At 39.2% G+C, this 21011-nt stretch overlaps 1 protein-coding gene across 1 annotated transcript in view; it reads right to left on the bottom strand.

The window, feature by feature from the left end:
* The window catches only part of CUX1 (cut like homeobox 1), a 401081-nt gene that overhangs the window by 58116 nt on the left and 321954 nt on the right, over positions 1-21011 (bottom strand). Inside the window, exon 15 of the mRNA XM_033921599.1 lies at positions 371-507. Coding sequence (XP_033777490.1) covers positions 371-507 — 137 coding nt within the window. The remainder of the gene's footprint in view (positions 1-370; positions 508-21011) is intronic.

Raw genomic sequence — 21011 nt, 5'->3', positions numbered from 1 at the left:
GTGATCTGTTTCACCAGAAAAGGCTTCTTCAAGGCAAATTGTTGGCCACTGTGTTTTTCACAAAGAATCCAGCATGCATTGTTTATAGTCAGTTTCCTGGTAGGAACCATGCAAGTTTGCAAAAGTACCCAGAAGTTATGTGGGTGTGGTCAGATTGCTATTTCCACGGTCCATTTGCCTGGTTAGCTTTGTGGGCACCAACACTGAATATTACCAGTGACTGCAAAATTTCTGGGACTGCCCCAATTCTGTCCCCAGTTTTCACAGAGACAATATTCAGTGGCATTGCTTGGTTAAACCCTTTTGAATACCAAACTTCTATGAATATGTGTATCCAGTGACTCATCTGAACTTCTGTCTGTATAATTACCTCAGTATCAGGACGCTGGACTGAAGACATAGACTGGATGGTGCTGAGATCGTGTTCTAGTTTAGTGATCAAATCCTTTTGGTTGGCAATAGTACTAACAGCTTCTGTAAACTGGATTTGTAGATCAGAACTGAGAGCTAGGAGGGAAAAACAGGACTAGCTTTAGTCAACTCAACATGCGAGGTAGAGGGAAAAACAGTGACAGAGAGAAGCAGCCAGGTCAATACTGAATGCCTTCTCTATGAATTGAACTGAGATGTGTGTCTTGTCATCATCTCTTTAAATGTGGTGGTGACACTTGGAAAGTCATGCTAGATTACAGCAGCCTTATATTGTGCAACTGCTGAATGCCAAAGGCTTCTCTGGAAACCAGCTTTTGCAGTCCATATTTTAATGTATGAGGGTCATTTTATAAATAATGCACGCTATTTTTTTTATTTACATGTTTATTTTTTTTTTCCAAGTATTTCTTTACAATCCTTCAATATAGTCTCCCTGCTTTGCAATGACCAAGTCCCAACATCTGGGAAGCTTCATTATTGCATCCAAGACACCGTTTTTGTTCAGTTGCCGAATGGCTTGGGTACAGTCAGAAGAAAGCTCTTCCAGAGATGCAAAATGATGTCAACATATAGGTTGTTTCAACTTTGGAAAAAGGTCGAAGTCTGGACTGTAGGGAGCCCTATTTGCGTAGTTTTTCAATGACGAGTGGAGAGCTCCATCTTCCCCACGACCAAAAAATTTCGACAACCTCAATCAAATGATGATTTTTGCTTATGATCATGAAGGCATCATAATCACAGACAAAGTTCCATGTGGAAGAAGTGTCACAGCAGTGTATTATCGTGATTTTTATGCAAAAAAAAAAAAAAAAATGCGCAGAAAAATGCGCAAAACCTGACCTCAGTTGCTCTTGGCTGAGCCACTCATTGTTCACAATGCTTGCCCACACATAGGGAATGTTGTCATTGAAAAACTACGTGAATATGGCTGGGAGGTGTTACCTCATGCTCCCTGCAGTCCAGACATGAGTCCACTAGACTTTGACCTTTTTCCCAAGTTGAAACAACCTATGCATGGACATCGTTTTGCATCTCTGGAAGAGCTTTCTTCCACCGTTACCCGAGACATTTGGCAACTGAACAAAAATGGTGTCTTGGATGGAATAATGAAGCTTCCTGGACTGGGTCATTGCGAAAGCAGGGAGACTATATTGAAGGATTGTAAAGAAATACTTAATATAAAACATGTAAATTTTTTTAAAAAGTATGCATTATTTATGAAATGACCCTCGTATCTCACTCCCAAACTGAAACAAATGGTAACTTGCCCCATATTAATAAAACCTAGCTGGTAACTTAAGAGATTCTTATTAATTACTGATCCATTTTTACCATTACATTTTCTGTGAAAGCCATTGAACAGTGCTGAAGAGTAGTTTCTGAGTTAACATAGCATTGTAGACAATTTTTAATTCACTTTTCTACCTAGATGATTATATGTATGTTGAATATATGAAAAGTGTAAATTTCTATGTGGCACATACACCTCTAAACATTCACACAAAAAGATGGACTTTCTAACTTAAGAGCAATAAAATCTTGAAAATGATAAGATGTTCCATGGGAATCCAATGCAGCTCCCTCAAAACAGGTACTGGGGAGAAGAGTTTTTCCATCTTCATCTGTTCCTTACCCGAGTGCAGGGTGCGGCAGCTAGTTCTGCCCTCTTGCTGACATCACACACTGCTGTATTCAATCACAGCACCTAATGGTGCGCTGCTGTTGAGTGTGCCACCTAAGGAACAACCAAAGGTGCACGCCAAGGCAGAATGACTACAGGGAATGACACCAGAGATTCAGGCTCTCCCTCGAAGGAACTCTCCTTTTAAGGGGAACCAGACTGGCAAGTATAAGGTTTCCAAACCCAAGATGTTCTGGAATCAAAGGCTGGGGGAGGACAGTGATTCAAGAGACTGTCGTTTATCCCCCCAGTTAGGGGAAAGAGAGAAGCTGTCGAAGTTTGATATGGAGTGTGACTCTGGAGCAGAGGGGAGTGAGTAGAAACCTTATCATGAATAAGTTCTAAGTTATGTAAGTGGTATGGATGTGTGAAGGAAGATTGCAGATTTTTCAGAATACTGTACACTTAATTTTTGGACTGAAAAAAATCTGATCACGTGTCGCAGTATTATTACAGATTGCATTGGTTGTCAATTGAGGCAAGAATTTTTTCAAACTTGGCTGAATATGTTTTAAGGCAGTGTTCTTCAACCGCCGGTCCGTGGACCAGTCCACAGAAATTTCCTGCCGGTCTACAGGGCTGGCACATGCATCGCGCCCAATCTTCAACTGCCAGTTGGCGGTGTGATCGATGCGGCAGTCATCTTCAGTCAGCTCCCTCTTCTTCACTGCCACAGTACACAAAGCCGAGGGCAGCGGCTCCTACAGGTGTCCTGTGCCTGTACCGGAAGCCTTCTCTCTGATGTCAAAACTCAGAGGGAAAGCTTCCAGATGAGGCACGGGACGCGTGAGGAACCGCTGCCTACGAGCATGCCTATAATTTTGCCAGCAGCATCATCCACACACTTTGGAACTATATGAGGGAGCTCTTAAAATGCGCTCAGCCCCATGTGAGAATGTTAGTAATGCAACTGGGGAGCATGTGAAGACCATAGCACTGGAGGTACAAAACTTTGCAGTTGGCTACATCAGGGGCCTGGAGGAGCACAGGGACAGGCTCCTGAAGCACTTGGAAGAGCTGAAATTCCAGAAAGAGAATGCACTGCACTTGCAAAAGTTGTAGCTGGAGCACTGCGGCAGTGAGGAATGAGCCGTCCCAAAGATAATACCAGGAACAGCATAAAATGGCCAGAGGGGAAAAGGCCAGAAGGAGGGAGGGAAATAACAAAGGTAGGGGGAATGATTTTAATTTTGAATTTAGTGATCGAATTGTGTCTGAGAATTTACATTTGCTGTCTATATTTTGTACTTTTCAGGAAGAAATGCATGTTTCTTTTCCTAGGGTTGTACTGCATGCAGAGTCTTGCATCTTAGGGTTTGCTTGTATATATTAGTACTTTTAGTTTTTGGTCCCATATTTGCATAGGGGTTATCAGTGTTCTGGTAGGAATGAATGTTGAGAAGCATACAGTGTTCTTTAATTTTATGGTTAACCATTGTGTTGTTAATAAGATTATATTGTGTGTGTGTATATATGAAAAATGAATGGAAAAAATAGTGTTACAATTAGTACTATTATGGGGGCGGGGTCTGGGGCGGAGATTGGGTGGACATGGGTAGGATCTGGCCTACAGCTTAGCCCAGTGTTCTTCAACTGCCAGTCTGCGGACCGGTGCCGGTCCACATAATAATTCTTTTTATTTCCGCTGGTCCATAGGTATCACACTGTTTTAAGGCACTGAGTGAATTACTACCTAGCTACCTTTTTGATCACTTTAAATTTACCAATAGAAAGCATTTGCGTGAACTTAGGTTCTTTTAGTATTTTTATACCACTTATAGCCTAAGTGGTTTACATTCAGGTACTTAAGTATTTTTCCCTATCTGTCCTGGGGCAATGGAAGATTAAATGCCCAAAAGAGATGGAAATAGAACTCCTAGTGTATCCAAACTCTTTTTGTTGCAGCAAGAGGTTGATGTATTATAACACTGGGAGGAAAACCTGCTCGGAATCCGACCAAAGGTAAACTTAGTCAGAGACTTATCAGTTCCAGCTTTCTAGCATTGATTCTGAAAAACCTCCCAGCTTTTTAGAAGACATCACAACTATTAAAAGTGTTATATTAAAAATGTTGTCTATATATCTAACACCAATAAAGGCAAATGTGAAAGCTTCTTTGCTTTTAGAAACAAATAACTACTTGGCTTGCCTCTGGTAAACTATAGCCCAACACGGCAGGGATATCCTCTGAAACATTAATTTGAAAGTACCAAATCGATCCGCAATTATCCCCTTGATAAGCCAGACAAAAGATTTTGATTAGTATATTTGGTTTGATGTACAGAGGCAAGTCAAGAAGTTATTTGTTTCTAAAAGAAAAGAAGCTTTCACATTTGCCTTTATTGGTGTCAGCATTTGAAGTCAATATTAACTGTACTGTTTAAATATAGTATGTGTTTGATTGGGGGAGGGGAGTAAGGAATACATTTCAGATTTATGCAAACTTACCAAGTAAACGTCTGAAACAATATGTGTTTTACACTGGGTGGAGTCTTACTTATTTTGAATCTAATGTATGAATTAAATCCTTAATATGTTTAATATCACCATCAATCATTACTAACTTACAATGGTATTTTTATACAATGTAAATAAAATGTTCCTTTGGAAAACAAAATTGTAGATTTAATAAGGAAAAACAAAGATCAAAAGAAAAACCTGCAGAAATGGTGTACAAGACGCCAAGTCTTTAATGAACAAACATAAAAATAATCATGAACGTAATCATAAAACAGTCTGTATCCACCAAGGTTGATGAACCTGGACCCGATACGGTCTGTGTTTCGAAGCAACACTCCTTCCTCAGGGGTCCAAATGTGTATCATATACAGGAAAACCTTATGTGGAAATAATGTTGGGATGAGCAGCTAAGAAAACTATGCAAGCTCCTACGTGGTGCAGGAACCAAAACAAAAGTGAGCTTCACCTGCCAGCTGCAAAGTCTTCTCCTCTCCAAGCAGGCACAGTAAAAACCACAAACAACCGAAGAAACTTGAACACTACCAGAAAATAATAAAGAAATAAAGGGAGCAGATCAGAACAACACCTTCATGCTCACCTGCAAAAGGAGGAACTGAAGCAGGGCAACAGAGACTGACATTGTGAGCATGCATTGACAACCCTATTGTTCACTCCAACTTAGATAGTATAGTAGCGCTAGATAATATATCAATGTTTTATAAATTCTTTCTTAGTCCAGTTTCTTTACAATAGTACATCTTAGGAATTCAGATACAGGTGGTGGGATTCTTCATGATTCCAAGTACTATTTCCCAACTATTTACTTATTTCAATTATTTTGTATAAATAAATATAATAAATAATAGACTTAGCTTATTCAAAGTCCATTCCCCTTCCCGATGCGTTTCGCTGAACTTTCTCAAGGTCGGGGGAACTGGACATTACAGCATAGCTTCTCCTAGTATAACCAGCCATTGAATGGAGAAGCTATGCTGTAATGTCCAGTTCCCCCGACCTTGAGAAAGTTTGGCGAAACACGTCGGGAAGGGGAATGGACTTTGAATAAGCTAAGTCTATTATTTATTATATTTATACAAAATAATTGAAATAAGTAAATAGTTGGGAAATAGTACTTGGAATCATGAAGAATATCACCACCTGTATCTATCGATAAGGGTGGATATCTGAATTCCTAAGATGTACTATTGTAAAGAAACTGGACTAAGAAAGAATTTATAAAACATTGATATATTATCTAACCCAATTGTTCAGCATTCCATTCCTCTTGCACTGGAATAGCGAGTTGGGGCTTAGGAGTCAAAAGCAACCGCAAGGAAATGGGTCTTGAGCCTCGATTTGAATACAGCCAGGGAGAGCTTGATGGAATGATTCCGTTCCAGGTGAAGGCGCAATAAGAGAGAAGGAATGGAATCTGGTGTTGGCATTAGTGGAGAAGGGTACGAATACGAGAGTTCCCGAGGAAGAGTATAGGGAGAGAGAAGAGATATTGAGGAGCTGTAGAGTGCATTCATTTGTAAGTTATTAAAATGATTATGAATTGGATGTGGAGAGGGGTGATATGGGTGTAGCGACTCTAGCAGAATATAAGTCCTGCAGCAGAATTTTGGATGCATTGAAGGGGAGAGAGCTGGTTCCAAGGAAGACCTGTGATAAGCAAGTTGCAATGGTCGAGGCAAGAGGTGTGGATAAGGGTTTTGGTGGTGTTCTCTGAGAGAAAGGGTCAGATTTTGGAGATATTCTAGAGAAAAGAAACAACAGGTTTTGGCAGTCTGCTACATTTATTTACTGCCTTGGGTGAATATCTTTATAAAGGTAGTTCATAAATCCCCCCAAATAAAAAAATAATTATTTAACATATCTAATGTCATTGCAAAGATGTACACATTGAAATAGAAACTCCTGCCCTGTGACTGCAATTTATATGCCTTTGCTATAACACCATATATATTGTTCATGCCAGTGATTATGAAAACATCCTGACAGTGTCCTCCTTAAGAAACCTTAATGAGCAATGTTAACCTAAATTAGTCTTCACTGAAAGACAGTTTCTGAATATAAGATTGGAATTCAATGTACCTGTGACTGACTGTTATCATGTACTGTAACTTAATTTACCAAAGCAACTGCTGTGACGAAACACGACTGTTATTATGCAGTGTATTTATATTGTGTATTGTATATAAAGTCTTATGTAATACTAATAATATTTGTAATCTGCCTAGAACTCTACTGTAGGAAGATTTGGTGTGATATAAGATTGTATCATATGTCTTTGCTACAGAACCATGGTATATCATGTTAGTGATTTTGAAAACATCCATTTCTACCAACCCTCACAGTGTCCAAAACAACTAGAAACCATTATCTTAGAGGGGTCGATATTCAGCATGACTTATCCAGGTAGGACCAGCTCCTACATGGATATCACTGCTGGAAATCTTTGGTGACTATCCCATCACTATCTGTATAGTAGTGCTGGGGCAGTTTGGAAGTGGAACAAAGGCAAAGCTGGGCACTATCTGGATAAAGTAGCCTGGATATTCAGTGCTGGTACCTGGGCATGGTCCGGTGCTGAAAATCCAGATATACAGTAAAAGCTTGGTTTGCGAGCATAATTTGTTCTGAAAACATGCTTGTAATCCAAACACTTGTATATCAAAGCAAATTTCTCCTTAAGAAATAATGGAAACTCCACAACCTCAAAACTTTAATACAAAGTACTGTATGTACTTGTATTGCAAGACCTTGCTTGTATACCAGGTGAAAATTTAATGAAATGTTTTCTTTGTCTTGCAAAACACTTGTATACCAAGTTACTTGCAATCCAAGGTTTACTGTAAATTTAAACACTGTATAGTGCATGTTTGATTTGGGGGGGAGAGGGGGGAGGGGAGTAAGGAATAGATTTCAGCTTTATGCGAACTTACCAAGTAAACTTCTGAAATAATATGTGTTTTACACTGGGTGGAGTCTTATTTATTTTGAATCTAATGTATGAATTAAATATTTAATGTGTTTAATATCACCGTCAATCATTACTAATTTACAATGGTATTTTTATACAATACAAATGAAATGTTCCTTTGGAAAACAAAATTGTAGATTTAGTAAGGAAAAACAATACACAAGGAATGCAAATGTTTGCTGCTTTGATTCAGGCACTTTTTTTTTTTTAGGAAAGAGAACCCACAAATCATTGTGTTTGTATAAAAGATATTTACTTCAATTATCACACCTAGGGTGCTAGTGAATAATAATAATACATCATGTGAGTTTCATACAGTGATATTGCTTCTCCATATCGTCTAGGGACTGTTGTACAGTGCTGAGAACAAATGTTATATGGCTAACCAAACAAGGACCGAAGAAACAATACAGTTTTCTACTGCTGGGGAGGGGGGCTCTTTCCCACTGCGGCCAGCCATATAAACTTAGTTTATGTTCAAATACTAAGAAATAAAAGGTTACAAAAAATGAGCCACAGCAACAAAACATGGGTGTATATATAAGCTACATGTACAAAAATGACACTTTCTTTTTGGTCAGTTCAATCTTTGTGAAGATTTTAAATCTGTGATTGTGAATATAACAAACAAGCTCTAAAAACGTCTAAGCAAAAATGAAAAATACTGCTAAAAATGTAAGACACCACAATCTCACTTTCTGCTCAGAGATCATTGTGCTGTTTTAGTAGTCAGGACAGCCCAAATCACTGTCCACTTTCACAACAAGTAGTTATTGCACAAATACAAAAAAGTTAATTTCGTAACAAATGAAAAGGGGCACAAAGAAAGCCAGTTCCTTTTTGCTAATCTTGCATTCAATTTGATATCCAAATCTGTGCATCTCCTTGTACTTGTCATGTATGTCCTGCTGGTTAGAAAGAGCGGAGGTGTACAAAAAGCAGCTTAGAATTGTAAATGCATAGACAAAACTGACAACACTAACTCTTCATAGAAATGCTGCACTTTACCTCCATATCAGCGTGGGACGTCCTGAAAATACAAAGTGCAAGTTGCCTTCCACTCATGGAAGAGATCTTGTGCCCCTTGCTATTTGTGCCTACTAAAAAGGGGCCCTTTTACAAAAGACCACCCCATTCCCCTTAACATTGAGCACTTAGCACTGCGTTTCAATGTTAAACCAATGGAAGCTTTAGCATGTGCTGTTTAACACAGAATTAACAGAGCAGGTGCTAAGTGCTTCCAAGGTACCATGCATTAATCTGAATGTTAACCAACCTACAATTAAAAATAAGTCCTTTCTTGATGCAGATCAAGCTTTGTGTTCAATGTGTTAAGCACAAAACTTCACGCATTTTAGCAGAACGGCCCTGAAGTCTTGTGATCAAATTTAGTGTACCATTTTTTTTCTTATTCATGTGTTAAATAAAAGTTAAAGCCTGACACACTAAACAATGCAAATGGATCAAACATTAAGACAAAACAAGAGTAAAAAGGGTTTCTAAGCCTAGTTCACCTATTTACATTACTTGTATGCTAACTTTACTACCATGTCTAACTTGAAAACTGGAGACTCTTTGGTTCAGCACAGGATTGCCAAAGTAACGACTTTTGGCCTCTGCCTTGGACCAGAGAAGCTCCAACCTCCCTTATTCCCACAGCCCAAGCATCAAAGACTAACCCTAGAAATGCCACTGGAGTTAAATTTTCAGCATTTAAAAACAACATTAAGCACTGGTAAATAGCAAATCTTTTCAAGTGAAATTTGCATGATATGCTAATTTTAGTGTACCTTTATTTGTCCAGTAAAAACATTATTTAAATCATTAGTAAATTTTGATCAAAAAAGGGGCACCAAGCTTAGCATACCTTATTATATCAACCTGAAAGGTTTTGACAGAATTACCCTTCTTCATTCATACTAGGCCACTTGTTCATGCCCTAGACGTAATCTGCAGATTCTCCTTTGCATGTGATACCATAATATCTTGCTATTTTATCAGAACTATCTGGAATCTATATATATCAAACATAGGAAGGCAACTATAGGGGTCCTTTTAATAAGCTGCATTAGGACAGTTTAAAATGATGTGCTCAGGTGTCCTACGAGAACTGCTAAATTAGCACACACTGAACATGCTAGAAAATATTTAAAATTTTTGCTTAGATGGGGTGTAATTTAGAAAGCCATTTATGTGCGTAAAACAGAAGTTTCTGTGCAGAAATGGGTTCTTTTAAAATTGGATAAAACTATATACATCTAGCTGCTTTGATCATTAGTTCATTTGAACTAAGCAGACAGATTCCTGGTACTGTTTAGGCATACACTTTATAAAATATGTAAACTAACCTGGGAAAGCTGAACATACAAAATACATATAGGACCTGATTCTATAAGCGCGCCTAAATCGATAGACGCCTAGGGAAATGGCACCGCATGTCAGTCAAAATTAGGCGCCATTTCTCAAATTGCACTTAGCAGCGGCACCCGAATATTAGGCCAGGGTTTTCGTGGTTTAAAATACCAGTGCCTAAGGGAGACACTTAACTCATTCCATCTTTTATTAAATCAGGCCCAGTTTCCATAGGCCAATCTGCAAACAAGGAGAATCTATGCACACATCTGATGCTCAAATTAGTGGTCTGTACTAAAGGATGATGCATTTCTTAGGTAAGATTCCCGATGCAGCTCCTTGTGACTCTGGACAAGTCACTTAACCCCTCCATTGCCCCAGGTACTAAATAAGTACCTATATACAATATGGAAACTGCTTTGATTGTAACTACAGAAAGGTGGTATATTAAGTTCCATTCCCTCTACTGATGGTCCTAAAGAGCAAAAATGCAGCTGGTTCACAAATACAAGAGTGCAAACCATTTGACAACAAAACGTGAAGGGTTCAAACAAATGCCTGACTTGGCCAAGTTTCACCCTAGGCAGGATGAAACTTGGCCAACTCAGGCATTTGTTTGAACCCTTCATGTGTTGCTGTCAAATAAATCCACATTTGGAATACTTCCTTGTTCTGGTTTGCTCTCTTCCCGCTGGCTACTGATGGAACATCAAAGTTGTTTATTGCAACCTATCATTCCTACCTACAATATTGCATATGTATACCAAAAAACATTGGGACCAAAACGATATATGAAAGTATGTGTTAAAAGTGTTAATCTAAGGCAGTGGTTCTCAACCTAATCTTCAACACACACCTAGGGAGTCACATTTTCAGGATGCCCACAATGAATATGAATGAGATAGGTTTACATGAAATGGTAGCGGAGCATGTAAATTTAACTCATGCATATTCATTGTGGATATCCTGAAAACCTGATGCTAGGAAATTTGTCAAATGGTCTAACCAAACCACATCGACCATTCCCAGATCCCAACTTTGTAATCTCCCTGGGAATGCCCAGGCTAATTTCTTGTTGTAAACCGTCTAGAACTGAAAAGGTATTGGCGGGACAGAAGACATCAATGTAATGTAATGTCCTAAGCATTGGGTTGAGAATCCCTGATCTAAAGTAAACATAATTATCAAAGAGTTAGCCATGTTAGATTGGTATAACAAAAATGACAGAGGCAGGTAGCACCTCATAGATTAACAAAACAATTATCGAGGCATGGGCTTTTGAGGATCAGAGTCATTTCTCAATAAACTGGTTAGTCTACACAGAGCCACCTGCCTCTGTCATTTTCATCAATGTTAATACATAGAACTTTGACCAGACTCTAAAACATCCCTTAGAGCAGGGGTCTCAAAGTCCCTCCTTGAGGGCCACAATCCAGTCGGGTTTTCAGGATTTCCCCAATGAATATGCATGAGATCTATGTGCATGCACTGCTTTCAATGCATATTAATTGGGGAAATCCTGAAAACCCGACTGGATTGAGGCCCTCAAGGAGGGACTTTGAGATCCCTGCCTTAGAGTTATACTACTAGATGCCGGCCTGACACATTCAAGACACCAAAATGGAACTAGCCAGATTTCTCATGTACTGGAAACAAACGCAATTCAGAAACCAGGTGTATCATCATATTAGTTCCACTAATTTGAAAGGTTTTTATTTTGAGAAAAGGGCTTTTGTGCCTATATCAAGACTTAATTAGTGGCTCCAGGAGGCTTAAGGTCTCTCTACAGGTCTCTTTTGAAATTTCTTAATACTGTTTACTTGTCTCAAAAATGATTCATTATTATTAAAGCAGTACCAAATATTTGTATTTGATTTAATTTGGCCCCAAATAGTGCCCTGAATACATTATTCATATTCGACTGAATAGTGATTTAAATTCAAATTTGAATAATCTGGAGCTGTACTGTGCTAAATCCTACTGAAATAAACATTGGATCTCAGAATTCACATTTTTTTCATTATTTGTTATGTTAAAGCTCATTCATATATTCGGCCAAATATTTCTCATTATTTGTATTTGGCCGAATAGTAAAATATGCTATTCAGTAGAGCTCCATTTACTATTTTAATCAATGTCCTTTTTTGCAGAGCTTTTTAAAGGTAGAATAAATCCAGTCACTACCATACCACCTGACTACAACCAATAGCAATCGGAATACTTCATAAACCTCACTAGGACATCTTAGTGCTATCTGCCTTTTTCCCAACAACCTCTTGAAATCTATCTACTATTTTACTAGGAACATTCAATCTGTAATCTGAAGAATCCTATGCAACACTTAAGGACTTCTGGCGTACTACTGTACTTTTATAATGTACGTTAGATAGATTGTGAGCCCACCGGGACAGAGAGGGAAAATGCTTGAGTACCTGATCGTTAAACTGCTTAGATAACCTTAATAGGCGGTATATAAAAACCTAATAAACTTGAAACTATATCATAAAATCAAAGGAAGTTACACCTGAACATTGGGATCTCACTGCTTGAAGTAACTTATGGAGAAGGCAATTTTCAAATTTTTTTTGTAGAATGTGTGTTTTTAAAATTACTCCCACCAATGTGTGTAGTTAGCCACATTTAGGAGAGGCGGTTGGGGGGAAGGGGAACGGGATGGTATTTTTGGACATAACTGCAAAATGTTTGTTGATCAATTTTCAAATCAAATAAGCATTATTTTACAAAAAAATATATTTACACATGATATCTACATGAAAGGGAACCTATACATGTACTTGCCCTTAAATTCAGGTAGAAGGTTGCAGATTAAAATGCCTAGGAAGGCTGGAAATTACTTCCTGAAAGACTAAGGAGGAAATACCTCAAAGGGCGTTAAGCGCATGCTAATTGCTAAAGATGCCCATATAATGGGTATCTTTAGAGGTTAGCACATGCTAACATGCTTAATGCCTTTTCATAAATGCTCTCCTAAGTGCCTCATTCTTTTACTTCATTAGATATAGAATGGAGAAAGAGAATCAGGTCCTAAAGTGGAATATCCCGTTTTATACTGCCTTATCAGCATTCTCACCCTTAAACAGTGCTTCTCAACCCAGTTCTCGAGGTGCATTTAGTCCCATCAGATTTTCAGGATATCCACAATGAATATTCATGAGCTAATTTACATACCATGGAGGCAGTGTATGCAAATCTACTGTATACTGTATCCTGGGAACTGGGTTAAGAAGCACTGATCGAAAAGATGTCGTACATAAGATCATTGTATTATAAAGTGGATATTTATTATTTAAAACCTATTTGTAAGTCACTAAACTGATTAAAACCGGTTCATAGTCATTTGTGTGCGAGACTTCAGCGTGCTGCCTAAAAAGTGACTTTTAAAGAGCTCCGACACGGGGTGTGAGTGGGGAACCCCCCAGTTTACTTCATACTCTACGCGCTGCCATTGGGGGGGGTTGGAATCCTCCATTATAGAGTAAACGTAACTTTTTCCTGAATTTTTAGGAAAAAGTTACGTTTTATCTATAATGTGGGGGGGTACACCCCCCCCATCCCCCAACAGCAGCGCGAACAGTCTGAAGTAAAGTGGGGGAGTTCCCCCCCCCCCACGTCGGAACTCTTTAAAGGCCACTTTTTAGGCGGTGCGCTAGTGTCTTGCACTGCAACATCGGCATGCTGAAGTCTCGCGTGCTTTTGTCCCGTCACCTTAAAACCATCCTATGCGGTAGCTAGGCTTATGGAAGGTTGATATATGGAACTACAAAACTACTTAAGTGATATATCAGCAACTAGCTACAGCTAAAGTTATTTGATTCTACAAAAATAGCTGATCAGATGGAAATCCAGTAACTAAAAGCTTCAGACTGGCTTAACATGACACAAATGAGATATGTTCGTGAAATAGAAAAAAAACCAAGAAGAGGAGAGCAGAAAGGACTACAGGGTGAAACTGAAAGAAGCCAAGAGAGAGATACGTATGGCGAAAGCACAGGCGGAAGAACAAATGGCTAAAAATGTAAAAAAGGGAGACAAAAATTTTTTCAGATATATTAGTGAAAGGAGGAAGATAAAAAATGGAATTGCTAGGCTAAAAGATGCTGGGAACAAATATGTGGAGAGTGATGAGGAGAAAGCAAATGTGCTAAACAAATACTTCTGTTCTGTGTTCACAGAAGAAAATCCTGGAGAAGGACCGAGATTGTCTGGCAAAGTTACACGAGAAAATGGAGTAGATTCTGCGCCGTTCACGGAGGAGGGTGTTTATGAGCAACTTGAAAAACTGAAGGTGGACAAAGCGATGGGACCAGACGGGATCCATCCCAGGATACTAAGGGAGCTCAGAGAGGTTCTGACGAGTCCTATTAAAGACTTGTTCAACAAATCTCTGGAGACGGGAGTGATTCCTGGGGATTGGAGGAGAGCGGATGTGGTCCCTATTCATAAAAGTGGTCACAGGGATGAAGCAGGAAACTACAGGCCGGTGAGCCTCACTTCAGTTGTTGGAAAAATAATGGAAGTGTTGCTGAAAGAAAGGATAGTGTATTTCCTTGAATCTAATGGGTTACAGGATCCGAGGCAACATGGCTTTACAAAAGGTAAATCGTGGCAAACGAACCTGATTGAATTTTTTGATTGGGTGACCAGAGAGCTGGATCGAGGACATATGCTAGATATAATTTACTTGGATTTCAGCAAAGCCTTTGATACAGTTCCTCATAGGAGGCTGTTGAACAAACTTGAAGGGCTGAAGTTAGGACCCAAAGTGGTGAACTGGGTCAGAAACTGGCTGTCGGACAGACGCCAGAGGGTGGTGGTTAATGGAAGTCGCTCGAAGGAAGGAGTCCCTCAGGGATCAGTGCTGGGGCCGATCCTGTTCAATATGTTTGTGAGTGACATTGCTGAAGGGTTAGAAGGAAAAGTGTGCCTTTTTGCAGATGATACCAAGATTTGTAACAGAGTAGACACCGAAGAGGGAGTGGAAAATATGAAAAAGGATCTGCAAAAGTTAGAGGAATGGTCTAATGCCTGGCAACTAAAATTCAATGCAAAGAAATGCAGAGTAATGCATTTGGGGATTAATAATAGGAAGGAACTGTATATGCTGGGAGGAGAGAAGCTGATATGCACGGACGGGGAGAGGGACCTTGGGGTGATAGTGTCCGAAGATCTAAAGGCGAAAAAACAGTGTGACATGGCAGTGGCTGCTGCCAGAAGGATTCTGGGCTGTATAAAGAGAGGCGTAGTCAGTAGAAGGAAGAAGGTGTTGATGCCCCTGTACAGGTCATTGGTGAGGCCCCACTTGGAGTATTGTGTTCAGTTTTGGAGACCGTATCTGGCGAAAGACGTAAGAAGACTTGAGGCGGTCCAGAGGAGGGCGACGAAAATGATAGGAGGCTTGCGCCAGAAGAAGTTTGAGGAGAGACTGGAAGCCCTGAATATGTATACCCTAGAGGAAAGGAGAGACAGGGGAGAGATGATTCAGACGTTCAAATATTTGTAGGGTATTAACGTAGAACAAAATCTTTTTCAGAGAAAGGAAAATGGTAAAACCAGAGAACATAATTTGAGGTTGAGGGGTGGTAGATTCAAAGGCAATGTTAGGAAATTCTACTTTACGGAGAGGGTGGTGGATGCCTGGAATGCGCTCCCGAGAGAGGTGGTGGAGAGTAAAACTGTGACTGAGTTCAAAGAAGCGTGGGATGAATACAAAGGATCTAGAACCAGAAAATAAGATTAAATATTGAACTGGGCAGACTTGCACGGTCTGTGTCTGTATATGGCCGTTTGGTGGAGGATGGGCAGGGGGGGCTTCAATGGCTGGGAGGGTGTAGATGGGCTAGAGTAAGTCTTAACAGAGATTTCGGCAGTTGGAACCCAAGCACAGTACAGGGTAAAGCTTTGGATTCTTGCCCAGAAATAGCTAAGAAGAAAAAATTTAAAAATTTAAATTGAATCAGGTTGGGCACACTGGATGGACCATTCGGGTCTTTATCTGCCGTCATCTACTATGTTACTATGTTTGCATTAATTTTGGGCTGTCAAGTTCATCTACATATTTCAGGAGGCCTTAAAACCAAACAAATTTTCTATCCTAGATGACAATTTGTATTCTGTAAAGACAATTAAATATTAACAAGTGCTAAGATCAAATGATCACGTGAGTCAATTAGTTTTAAAACAGTACTTGGGACAATAGTTTTGAGTTTTGCTACAGCTTAAGTATCGCAGCTATGATTCTGTGGGAATTTGAATTGTTGGCATCTATGAGCTTTAAGTATTTCATGAAGTTTATATTATGATGCTTCCATGTAATCCATTAACTTGGCTAATATTATACATGTGAAAGTGCATGGACAGCTATATCTTCTAAAGTTTCAGTAAACTAAGAACTACAATATATAATCTAACCAGGATATCACTATTTCTAGAAGACAGGCTATAAGAAAATGATCAGGGGCAGGTTTAACTTTAAGTGCTTTTTGTAAAAACGATATAGCCCACAGCCACTAAAATGTTCCATATTTATTCAATGGAAAATACTGTATTTGGTAAAAGACCTCATCTGATTATTTTGATCTAAATGACAAAGTGGATAAGGTCACTTACTGTATATGTACATATAAGGAAGATACTGGTAGAAAAAGACACATTAGAACAGTCTTATTGGGTGAGACCAATGGTCCATCTAGCCCAGTTCCTATTTCCAACAGTGGCCAAACCAGTCACAATACCTGGCAGAAACCCAAATAGTAGCAACATTCCATGCAACCGATCTAAGGTTAGCAGTGGCTTCTCCCATGTCTGTCTCAATAGCAGACTGTGGATTGTTCCTTCAGGAACTTGTCCAAACTTTTCTTAAACCCAGCTACAATAACTGCTATTCTTTGAGTAAAAAAAATTTTCTATTTGTTTTAAAATTATTTCCATGTAATTTGAAGGTCCCCTGGTTTTTCTACTTTTTAAAAGGGTGAATAATCGATTTACTTTTACCCAACTTACACCACTCAGGATTTTGTAGACCTCAATCATATCCCCACTCAGCTGCCTCTTTACCAAACTGAAGAGCCCCAGCCTCTTTAGTCTTTCCTTATACAAAAGGAATTCCATTCCCTTTATCATTTTGGTCGCTCTTCTTTGGCCTACCCAATCTGCTTATTAGTGTGAGATGTGGTTAAGGTACTTTTAGATTAATTTTTCATGGTTAAAATTATGATAAACCTTTAATTGATGAAGGCAAATGCTATTGTATATACTCTAATACAATATTGCAGTTAATGACAAATATTGTTTTAACAACCAAAATATAGCAATAGGAAAAAAATCAGAACTTCTTTCAAAATATATGAAAATTACACTTTTGATAATAATAATAATTTTATTCTTATATACCGCCATACCCAGCGAGTTCTAGGCGGTTTACATCAGTTAGATTAGGATCCGTGTTGACAGCAGATTTACAGCAATTTATCAGCTATATGACAATTTTAACCGAACTTGATAGAGGAGGGAGGGAGATTGGGGGGGGGTCGGGAAAGGAGCAGCTATCGTGGAGGAGGGTAAGAGCAAGGGGCAAATTGGGGGGGGCGAAGAGTATTGAAGATTGGGGGTTCCTTAGGGGTCATGTTCACTAAAAAGGTAAGTTTTAAGTGATTTTCTGAAGCCAAGGTAAGTGGGGGCCTCGAGAATCATTTGGGCAAGCCATAAGTTCAGCTTGGCTGCTTGGAAGGCGAAGATTTTGTCTAGGAATCTTTTGAGGTGACAAAGTTTTAGCGAGGGGAAGGCAAACAGCTGAATTCTACTGGATTTCTTGTTTGTGTAACTTGATGTAACTTGGAGAAGAACCATTTACCGATTTGTAGCAGAAGCAAGCGAATTTAAAAATAACTCTAGATTCAAATGGCAGCCAGTGAAGTTGGTGGTAAAAGGGGGTGACGTGTTCCCATTTCTTTAGGCCGAAGATGAGACGCACAGCGGTATTTTGGATTATTTTTAGTCTCCTGGTAGTTTTCTTCGTGGCGTTAAGGTAAATGATGTTGCAGTAGTTAAGAATGCTGAGGATGGAAGATTGTACAAGTAGGCGGAAAGAAGTGTCGTCGAAGTATTTTTTTATGGTGCGTAGCTTCCAGAGTACGGAGAAGCTTTTCCTGACCGTGAGGTCAGTGTGGTTTCCTAAGGATAAGTTTTTGTCGAGTGTGACTCCCAGACGTTTTAGGGTGGGTTCGAGGGGGTAAGTTGTTCCTTTCAGTTGAATAGTAGTGTCCTTGATTTTGTCATTGGGGGTGGCTAAGAAGAATTTAGATTTGTCGGGATTAAGTTTCAGTCTGAAGGATAGCATCCAAAATTCAATTTGGTTGAGAATGTTTGTAATGTAGTCAAGTAGTTCTTGTGAGAGATTGGTTAGGGGGATAGTTATTGTGATGTCATGGTTAAAATTATGATAAACCTTTAATTGATGAAGGCAAATGCTATTGTATATACTCTAATACAATATTGCAGTTAATGACAAATATTGTTTTCACAACCAAAATATAGCAATAGGAAAAAAATCAGAACTTCTTTCAAAATATATGAAGAAAAAAATCAGAACTTCTTTCAAAATATATGAAAATTACACTTTTGATGGCATATTTACAAAAAGTTGCAAACAAATTGTAAATAAACTGAAATTACTTACCTGTCATAGGTACTCTCTGATGACAACCGTAAATAGAACCAGAAATATAGGTCATATAAATCTCTCATGTGCTGGTGTGGAGGATGCTTCCTGGATTTTCTAGACATGTGTAGTGATTTCTCTTTCCAAAGCTATAGCCACTCATTTAATAAGTTAGCCAAGTTTACATGAACAGATGAAGTCAGAAATCAAAAGAAGTAGATCTTACAGTACATTGACAGTTGATGTAGCCATGACCACAGCTCTGACATCATGATTCAAAATCTAATTTTGCTTTGATTACTGCCTTGGATAAAAGTACTTGCTCTTTGTGTAGGTTCTATTTCCAGTCAATACAACATTATTTTGAAAAGCCTAAACTAAGCATATTTTTTAAACTTCCATGACATAACCTGCCAAAGGCAATACCTTCAAATGATGTAGGAAAAACTCTATTTATTGTAGAACAGTGGTCATATTTTTATCTATATTGATGGTAGGTAATTTATAAAGAGCCCAGTTGCAAGGGTACATTAGAAATGGCTTTGGAAAATTGCTCTCTTAAGAGTCTGAGCAATGTGTAGAGCAAGAGAAAGCAATCCTGTTATAATAGAAGGTAAACCTTCTTCATTTAAAACCATAGAACCTCTAGGCAGATGTTTTCTCACAGTCCAATCCTTTTCAACAACCAGAAAGTTAGGGCTGGAAGCTGAGATCGAACGACCCTTGGCTCTAAATCATTATTAGAACATACGAGTTGCTATACTTGGACAGACCAAAGGTCCATGAAGCCTAGTATCCTATCTCCAACAGTGGCCAACCCAGGTAACAAGTACCTGGTAGGATCCCAAAGGGTAAAACAGATTTTATTCTGCTTAACCTAGGAATAAGCAGTGGATTTTCCCAAGTTCATCTTAATGATGACTTACAGACTTTTCTTTTAGGAAATTATCCAACTATTCTTTGCTAATATGCAAGTTTGCTCAGTGTTTTGATGGATATCTCCAGAAGATTAAGAAATTACATCTGTCTCAGTTGAATGGAACTACAATGTTATTGTTCTTCTGAGTTTTACTGTCCCTTTTTGTTGAAAATGTTGCCTTTAGGGTCATCTTATAAAGCAATGCACAATGCCATACCTTGAAGTCTTCCTGACATATGGCAGAATCCCATTTTTCCTGTTTATTCATGAGTAACTGGTTTTATGGTCCGTATGTTTAATGAGAATCTTGTTGACCCCAATTTTTGAAAGATTTAGAATATTCAGAACTTCCTTCATCTCCAAAGGATTAACATGAAATTGATTGATTTTTTTTTTTTTTTTTAAACTACATGGCCTAAGGCCTTAAATAAGTAGCTCTTCTAGGAAAGAGCCTTGGCCCTGGATGGGTATATCTACAGTGATCACAATTTGGTAAGAAAGCATTTTGAATTGGGGGGGGGGGAGTCCATGGTCAAATTGGAATAAGAATGCCACCAACATAGTGACTTACTGTATTTTTCACTCTATAAGATGCACTTTTTCCACCCCCAAAAAGGCGGTGCGTCTTATGGAGCGAATACACCTCCGCCCCTGCCCCGCGTTCTGCTGCTGCTTGTTGCCCCCCGCCGCTGCTGGTACTGCTCTGTTACCCACTAGCTGCCGCAGGATAGGAAGAGAACGGCCGGTGGCATGCAATCGGGCCCACAAGTCTTGCCCCGTTGTCAGTTCACTGGCCCAGACCTTATCTCCACTGGCAGAATTGACATCAGGGGAAGGCTTGTGGGCCTGATTCCATGGCGCTGGCCCTTCCCTTCATGGAGATGCGGCAGCAGTGGGCAAGCGGCGGACCAGGGAGGAAAAATCAGTACGGCAGGGAGGAAGGCAGGCAGGCTTCAATATGGCAAGGAGGGAGGGAGGGGGAAAGAACTCAGGACATAGAAAGGAAGGAGGGAATAGGAAGGAAGGACTATCTAGTCAGTGCAACCAGAAATCACCAGACAACAAAGGTCGGATTTCAATTTAATGATCAAAATCTGTCTCCTGCCGTATATTTGTCTATTTTTCTAAGGGGCTGGGTTAAGAGGCACAATTTGGTTCAGAATATGTTTTTTCTTGGTTTTTCCTCCTCTAAATCTAGGGTGTGTCTTATGATGCGAAAAATACAGTAGTTATTCCATGATAGGATACAGTCCTGCTGTCTCTGTATGATCTGAACCCACTGAGATACTAAGGTCCATTGGGATTCTCTCATGTGGAGCTGTATTATAGAAGTAACGTGAACTTTTGCAAGCTTAATATTCTCAATGTTGATAAGACTGTCTGTTACTATAAAAGATCTTTCATGTTAGGTTCTGCTGTTGGGAGAGAAAAGCCTTAACCTAAGTCATGTCTAGTAGAACTCCAACTAAAACAATAGGGATCAGATGTAACTTGGGAGAAGATA

Source organism: Geotrypetes seraphini, chromosome 15 (assembly GCF_902459505.1).
Source record: "Geotrypetes seraphini chromosome 15, aGeoSer1.1, whole genome shotgun sequence".
Lineage (NCBI taxonomy): Eukaryota > Metazoa > Chordata > Amphibia > Gymnophiona > Dermophiidae > Geotrypetes > Geotrypetes seraphini.
The sequence above is the reverse complement of the archived record's forward strand: the minus strand, read 5'-3'. Positions and strand labels throughout refer to the sequence as shown.